General features: G+C 34.0%; 1 protein-coding gene across 1 annotated transcript; it reads left to right on the forward strand.

Annotated features, from left to right (window-relative positions):
* Positions 1-503: 503 nt before the first annotated feature.
* Positions 504-5,862, forward strand: LOC123296518. Its single transcript, XM_044878019.1, has 3 exons — positions 504-553; positions 2,549-3,719; positions 5,716-5,862. The coding sequence occupies exons 1-3, from the start codon at positions 504-506 to the stop codon at positions 5,860-5,862; spliced, it is 1,368 nt and encodes a 455-aa protein (XP_044733954.1).
* Positions 5,863-8,750: the final 2,888 nt, after the last annotated feature.

Genomic DNA, 8,750 nt, shown 5'->3' on the forward strand with positions numbered 1-8,750 from the left:
TAATACGTTTGCATCTTCTTCGCTTTCACAGATAATTTTAATAGGCCTGCATTTGCCGGGAGTTGGGTGTTTACCTAGCCTGAAAGTTCTGAGCGGCTTATTAAATGTTGGTATGACACTTTTAACAATATCTCCAACCATTTTAATGTCGTGATCGAGCCTCTCTTGAGGATGGACAGACGAGGATTCATCAACATCGTAGAGAATTAAATTCTTTTTGCGAGTTTCTCCTTCCTGAAATTCGGCGAATATTTGTTCCAAAAAATCGGGTTTGCCACATGTTTAAAGTATCTACAACAGATACTATTTTATCGCTACTAATATCAAGAGTCATGGTGACGCAGTCGGTAGATCATCTGACTGACAACCAAAAGGTCCCCGGTTCAAATCTCACTGGATGCAAAATTGTAATATCTTCTTTTTTTTTCTTTCTTCTCACTTTATATGCTCATTTCAATCGACTCCAAATTCGGTGGTTTGTTGAATTGAGCATTCCTACCATCATGGCTGCCAGCCAATCAGCGAGACCTTCATCAATGGGTGTTGGTGATCAGTGAGCATCGACCGCCATCAGAATCAATCTAGTTAACAACAGCGTTAAAGGTGCACGTGGCTATAATCAACTTGGATTATCCAAGCAATCATCGAATAAATCAATTATATTTTTGTGTTTATTAGTGTAGTTTATCGTTTTGTATTTGTTAATGTATATATTTTGAGTTTATTTCAACGGATTTAATAAAATTGTAGAATTATTTTAATTACCATTTTTTGTCAATAAATTCGTAAACAAAAGTTTTGTGTATCACTCAAAACCACCTCGAAGCCTATCCTCAAATCGAACGCAATCAAACATTGGTCCTTCGAGCCGGATAAATAGGATTAGGGCGTTGGTTTCAATTCCGGAAAATAATAGAAACTTTTGTTTGTGAAAAACATTGAAGTGAAGTGATCACGTGGTGAAACTTGGACAAATTGTAGTTTGTTTCATTTCGTAACAAACAATTTGTTATCAGTGAACCCATTTATTAGTGAACTTTTGTGCTTAATAGGGACAAAATCAAAGTTTTTCTTGAAATTATACAATTTTGAATTCGTGTGAAACTAGTTTATGTGTTCACGTGTGTGTACCGTCGCATCAAATTGAATTTCTAAATATTTATTTTCATATTTGACTTTTCAATTAATAATTAATCAGTTTTGTAGTTTGTTTCATTTCGTAAAAAACAATTTGTTATCTGTGAAACCATTTAATAGTGAACTTTTGTGCTTAATTCGGACAAAATCAAAGTTTTTTTTTTCTTGAAACTATACAATTTTAAAATCGTGTGAAAACTAGCTTATGTGTTCACGTGTGTGTACCGTCGCATCAAATTGATTTTCTAAATATTTATTTTCATCATGCTAAGGAACCAACAATCATCATCGATGAATCATCAGCAGTTCGGACGCTAGGTTTATTATGGAAACCGTCGAGCGATCAGTTTCAATTTTCTGTAACATCTAACACTGTTCAACAGGTCACAAAGAGAAATGTTCTTTCCAGAATTTCTCAAGTCTTTGACCCTCTTGGATTCATTTCGCCAGTCATCATCCAAGCAAAAATTTTCATGCAGCAGTTGTGGTTAATTAAGTCAAATTGGGATGATCCGCTACCAACTCAATTGGAAAACCAATGGCGTGCAATTGAAATCCAATTTCAAGAGTTGTCAAATGTCTCAATTCCGAGATTTCTGGGAATAATCAAATCATCATCAATTCAGTTGCACGGATTTTCTGATGCATCGCAGTTTGCTATGAGTGCGGTCATTTATATTCGGGTTGAAACCGCAAATTGTACCGATGTCAATTTCGTGTGTGCTAAAACCAAAGTAGCACCCCTGAAGAAAATGACTATCCCTCACTTGGAGCTCACCGCCGCTACTCTTCTCGTCAAGTTAGCTCAGTATGTTCAAAAGATTTTGGTCATTGAGAATGTACCAATATGGCTGTGGATAGATTCGTCTGTGGCTTTGACTTGGATTACATCCCATTGTTCTAAGTGGAAGGAATTCGTTCGAAATCGAGTCAGTTTTATTCAAGAGAATCTACCATCTGCTCGATGGAGATTTATTTCTGGAAAGGAAAATCCAGCTGATTGTGCCTCACGAGGAATTTCACCGGCGGTTTTAAATAATCATCCACTTTGGTGGAGGGGTCCTGATTGGCTCTCACTACCGGCAGATCAATGGCCTGATGGAATTTGCTCGTCTTCATCAGCCGCAATTTCAGAGATGAAGTCTCAAAAGGAAAGCTACATATCACAGATCATTCCGGAACCGGACCTCCTGCAGCGTTACTCTAAATTAAATCGTCTTTTGCGCATCACAGCTTGGATAAAAAGGTATCTTAATCAGCTTCGCTCTATCAAACCTACTCCAAATTCAAACAATCTTTCTCCACTCGAGCTTCACGAAGCTTTGTTACTGTGGGTTGGCATTGTTCAACGCATTTCATTTTCGAATGAGATTAATCAACTTACTAGAAAGCTATCCATCACAAATTCTAGTACTCTACGAAATTTAAATCCTTTTCTGGATCAAGATGGCTTACTTCGAGTAGGTGGTCGACTGGATCAGTCATCACTAGAATATGATATGAAGCATCCGTACATCTTACCCAAGGATTCAACTTTATCACGACTAGTTATTTGGGATGTTCATCTACGGTTATTGCATAGTGGTACACGCAACACATTGGCCACTATACGACAACGCTTTTGGATCCTTGGAGGCCGAGTTTCTGTGAGAAAGGAAATTTTACGGTGCGTTATCTGCTCTCGTTATCGCGGTAAGAGAGCTCAACAACTAATGGGTCAACTTCCGCCTCGCCGAGTTACACCAACGCGTCCTTTTACAAATTCTGGGGTGGATTATGCTGGACCATTCATTATCAAAACTTGGCGTGGAAGGAATGCAAAGAGTTACAAAGGCTATGTTTGTTTATTTATCTGCTCTGCAACATCTGCAATTCATTTGGAATTAGTATCAGACTACTCAGCTGATGCTTTCATAGCTGCCTACAAACGATTCACTGGACGTCGAGGTCTTTGCTCAACACTCACCAGTGATTGTGGTACTACGTTCGTGGGAGCTGATGCGGAACTCAAACGTCTTTTTACTGCATCATCTTCAGAATCAGAAAACCTCTGCAGATTGTTAGCAAACGATGGGACAGATTGGCATTTTAATCCCCCTTCTGCATCTCATTTTGGAGGTCATTTCGAAGCCGGTGTCAAATCGGTTAAGTATCATTTAAAGCGAGTGGTTGGGAATTTATCACTGACTTACGAAGAATTTACTACCGTCCTCTCTCAAATAGAAGCTGTTTTAAATTCAAGACCCCTTTGTCAACTAACAGAAGATCCTGAGGACTTATCAGTTCTAACACCAGGTCACTTTCTTATCGGGGGTCCTTTATCTTCTATTCCTGAACCGAATCTGGAAAACGTTTCTATGCCTATATTAAGTCGTTGGCAACTTACTCGACAAATTATCGATAGTTTCTGGGTCAAGTGGTCTAGAGAATATCTCCAGCAACAACAAGCGATATATAAGTGGCGATTCCCGTCATTAAATATTGAAATTGGCTCTATAGTTCTCGTGGTTGATGAGAGATATCCACCGTCAAAATGGCCTTTAGGACGAGTAATTCAACTACACACCGGCTTGGACAATTTAGTAAGAGTTGTTACCTTGAAGACCGCTACTACGATCCTCAAACGGCCCATCGTCAAGCTCTGTCCACTTCCAATTCTGAACTCCACATCCCAGGAAGAAACTGAATAGTGCCCTGGTTGGAACATTATATCTTGCTCCAAATATTTTGGCGCAAGGGGGGGAGTATGTTTAAAGTATCTACAACAGATACTATTTTATCGCTACTAATATCAAGAGTCATGGTGACGCAGTCGGTAGATCATCTGACTGACAACCCAAAGGTCCCCGGTTCAAATCTCACTGGATGCAAAATTGTAATATCTTCTTTTTTTTTCTTTCTTCTCACTTTATATGCTCATTTCAATCGACTCCAAATTCGGTGGTTTGTTGAATTGAGCATTCCTACCATCATGGCTGCCAGCCAATCAGCGGGACCTTCATCAATGGGTGTTGGTGATCAGTGAGCATCGACCGCCATCAGAATCAATCTAGTTAACAACAGCGTTAAAGGTGCACGTGGCTATAATCAACTTGGATTATCCAAGCAATCATCGAATAAATCAATTATATTTTTGTGTTTATTAGTGTAGTTTATCGTTTTGTATTTGTTAATGTATATATTTTGAGTTTATTTCAACGGATTTAATAAAATTGTAGAATTATTTTAATTACCATTTTTTGTCAATAAATTCGTAAACAAAAGTTTTGTGTATCACTCAAAACCACCTCGAAGCCTATCCTCAAATCGAACGCAATCAAACACCACAACTATGGGAGTTTGTAGATATCTTCGATTCTAACTCCTCAATCTTTTGTTTCAGTGCTGTTAAAGATTGGTCCAATTTATTTATATCAGAGTATTTATCATTCAACTCACTTATGTTTTTCTGCAAATCGATTAAATATTTTTTGGTTTCCATATCGCAACGAAAACAATAATACACTAGCTGTTTCTTAGAATCTGTAAGAGACTTCATCTCATCGCGAGATAGATCCATACATTTATTATGAATAGGTAATTTGCAATTATAGCACGTAAATGTATCATTTGTACAAATATCATTTTGACATTTTAAACATAATGTTATGTCTAGTAGTACCATTTTAATAAAATAAAATAAAATAAAAATAAAAATTGTATGTATACAAATTAAGTTAACCGGTGCCAGGATTCGAACGCACTAGCTGATGTAATGTAGATATATTATGCCAATCACTTATCCACTAAGCTAATTAGGCACTTAGAAGTAATGTCAAAATTAAAACAGTTATCACATATTCAATAGCAAACGCTATATTATTTAACAATTTTAGGCGTGATAAACAAAAATTAAGAACAAAAACAAACTGTGATTACGTTAACACTAAAAAATCGATTTTTCACCACCAAACAGTTTTCCACACAATAATTTTCAATAATATCGCACGTAATATAAAATTGTCTATATTTTCACAACTTTTAATTTAGATTATAAAGGTAAAACCACTAAAATGTACTTATTAAATACTTGCACAGAGACACATCAACTTGTATGTTTATAAGATGACTATCTATTTTAAATTTAAATATTGTTGGATATATTTAACTACATTGGGAGTATATTTTGTTTCTAATGAGTCATCCTCATTATTAATGTTTAATATTTCTCTTTCATTTTTTATTTCATCTTTGATTAAAGGAGCTTTGGTTATTTTTTCAGATAGCTCATTTATAGGTTTTATAATGGGCTTATATAGTGTTTGTAAATTTTGTTTCAATCTCTGCTCACCACGTTTCAATAATAAATATTTGGCTCTTATATTTTTTTCTGGCACTAATTATCCTGTGTTTAATTTGTCGCTCCTTTTCTATTTTTTCATCCATTCTGAACAACTAACGATTTTACATCTGATGCAGTTTAACCAATATCTTATGTGTTTATAATTATATACTTATGAAACCCACATCTATATCGTCCATTATTTAATTCTGACTCCTTATCGATAACAATAAAACCATATTTATTTATTCTTCCAGCATTCGCCACAAAGTGTACAAAATTTTTCAAAATATCGGAGCAATATCGGAGCATTTTTGGATAATATCGGAGCATTTTGGATAATATCGGAGCAATATCGGAGCAATATCGGAGCATTTTGGATAATATCGGAGCCTTTTGGATAATATCGGAGCAATATCGGAGCATTTTGGATAATATCGGAGCATTTTGGATAATATCGGAGCATTTTGGATAATATCGGAGCATTTTGGATAATATCGGAGCATTTTGGATAATATCGGAGCATTTTGGATAATATCGGAGCAATATCGGAGCATTTTGGATAATATCGGAGCATTTTGGATAATATCGGAGCAATATCGGAGCATTTTGGATAATATCGGAGCAATATCGGAGCATTTTGGATAATATCGGAGCATTTTGGATAATATCGGAGCATTTTGGATAATATCGGAGCAATATCGGAGCATTTTGGATAATATCGGAGCATTTTGGATAATATCGGTTTGATTTGACTATTTGTATGTTTGCACTTATTCCGGAATCTAATCAAATTATGAACTTGACATTTTTAAGTCGTCATTTAAGGTAAATTCATTATTTGAATCAGAATTCATATTGATTCACAAACATCTGATGCAGTTTAACCAATATCTTATGTATTTATAATTATATACTTATCAAACCCACATCTATATCGTCCATTATTTAATTCTGACTCCTTATCGATAACACTAAAACCATATTTATTTATTCTTCCAGCATTCGCCACAAAGTGTACAAAATTTTTCAAAATATCGGAGCAATATCGGAGCATTTTTGGATAATATCGGAGCATTTTGGATAATATCGGAGCAATATCGGAGCAATATCGGAGCATTTTGGATAATATCGGAGCATTTTGGATAATATCGGACCAATATCGGAGCAATATCGGAGCAATATTGGAGCAATACCGGAGCAATATCGGAGCATTTTGGATAATATCGGAGCATTTTGGATAATATCGGAGCATTTTGGATAATATCGGAGCAATATCGGAGCAATATCGGAGCATTTTGGATAATATCGGAGCAATAACGGAGCATTTTGGATAATATCGGAGCAATATCGGAGCAATATCGGAGCATTTTGGATAATATCGGAGCATTTTGGATAATATCGGAGCAATATCGGAGCATTTTGGATAATATCGGAGCATTTTGGATAATATCGGTTTGATTTGACTATTTGTATGTTTGCACTTATTCCGGAATCTAATCAAATTATGAACTTGACATTTTTAAGTCATCATTTAAGGTAAATTCATTATTTGAATCAGAATTCATATTGATTCACAAACATCTTCTACACTAATACCTGGAATTGGGAAATATGATGGATGTATTTTTTTGAAAATATCTTGTAATTCCAATAATTTTATAATAACAAAAATGTTTTATCTTGATAGACTGTTTTATTTTTAATAGAAAAATTATTCATAGAACGCATTACTAAATGATTTTAAAAAAGAAATTACTAAATGATTTTTAATAAGAAATTACTAATTTTATGTTAAAAGTTAATATCAACTTGTTATTTAATTATATTTGTTTTTTGCAAGTGATGAATTATAGTCAGTATTTCTTTTCCAACATCAGTAGAATATAGACTTCTTAATGTATCAATTAATACATTGGGATCAATATTATAATAAGAAATATTTCCATCAACCTCTAGGACACTCTTACTATTCATACCTGATTCATATTCCTTGTATTGTTTAGTTTGTGAATTATCCAATTTGCTTCTATCACTACTCATTTTCAGATTAAACCTTTGATTGATACTCTCCGATTCATTAAATGAAATATCATCATATGTTTCGTCATCATTTGGTTTTAACTTTGAAGTTTTAGCAACGATAGATTCCGAACTCTTTGAAGAATTGCTCAATGTTCGTTTTCTTTTACTAGATTCAGCAATAGAACAATCTTTATCATTATGTATATTTTGAATAGCATTGTTGAAATCAGAGGTGTGACAACGCTGGATGTGTCTATTTTTATTAAATGTCCGAGAAAATATGAGATCACAATATTCACATTTAAACATGTTTATCAAAAAACTGTATCGGTTGTGATCAGACTGATGGAGTATCTTGAAATAATTTTAACGTCTTAATTGATGTATAATTTAATAGCTTATTTTCATTCTCTAGTTTTTATATAAACTCTGCGCATGATTCACTTTACGTTTTTTATTAATTGGTTTATCATTTACCGAATCATCCTGTTTTTCTACAAGATTATTCAACGGGTAAGTAATAGGCTTAAATGTTTTTTCTAATGTGATGACTGTTGATTGTTCACCTGTTTTGAGTGCATTTACTCTACTCAATCAGCTCTTTCTTTTGTATTAAACATGCAAGTTCACAAATAAATGATCTATATGTTTTGTAAACACTGATAAAATAAAACAATTAATAAATATATGTACGTCCACTATGTATGACTTAAGCCTCCTTATTAACATTATTTGTTAAAGAATTACATATAAAGTATCTGTTGAGGAACAGTAAACAGAGAACATGTGTTTTTGTTAGGATATAGTAACTAGCTTCAGACTCAACGCGTAAGTCTACTGTTGTTGACTTAAGGTAACTAATCTCATCAAGGACAAATGTTATCTTTTTCCTACATATGTCCAATTATTTTCAAACAAGTAAAACAAACAATTCTCGTGTAATGTTTCATACAAATGGCTTGATATTCTCCAAAATGTGGTAAAAAACTTGTAATAATAATAAACATCAAACGATTGACATGAAACCTACCAAAGTTTCTGAAAAACATAAAGATAAATTATTGAAAATTGTATATAATAGACATTCATCTAAGCAAAACGCTGAGAGAAAATTAATCATCAGAGATTTTGTTTGAGTTTCCAAGTACAAACATATGCTTGAAAAAATATACTCCCAATTGGTCTATGGATGTTTTCAAGATTGTAAAAATCTAATCAACAGCTTCATATTCATATCTATTGGAAAACTTGAGTAGGAAACCCATCA

This window comes from Chrysoperla carnea, chromosome 1, assembly GCF_905475395.1.
Source record: "Chrysoperla carnea chromosome 1, inChrCarn1.1, whole genome shotgun sequence".
NCBI classification, from domain to species: domain Eukaryota; kingdom Metazoa; phylum Arthropoda; class Insecta; order Neuroptera; family Chrysopidae; genus Chrysoperla; species Chrysoperla carnea.

Bases quoted from the DNA above. Each gene is read 5' to 3' on its own strand.
- LOC123296518 (XM_044878019.1), top strand. From the start codon at position 504: ATGGCTGCCAGCCAATCAGCGAGACCTTCATCAATGGGTGTTGGTGAT. The intron at 554-2,548 runs GTGAGCATCGAC...CACAAATTCTAG, and splicing joins TCAATGGGTGTTGGTGATCA to TACTCTACGAAATTTAAATC. The intron at 3,720-5,715 runs GTAAGAGTTGTT...TTATTCTTCCAG, and splicing joins ACACCGGCTTGGACAATTTA to CATTCGCCACAAAGTGTACA.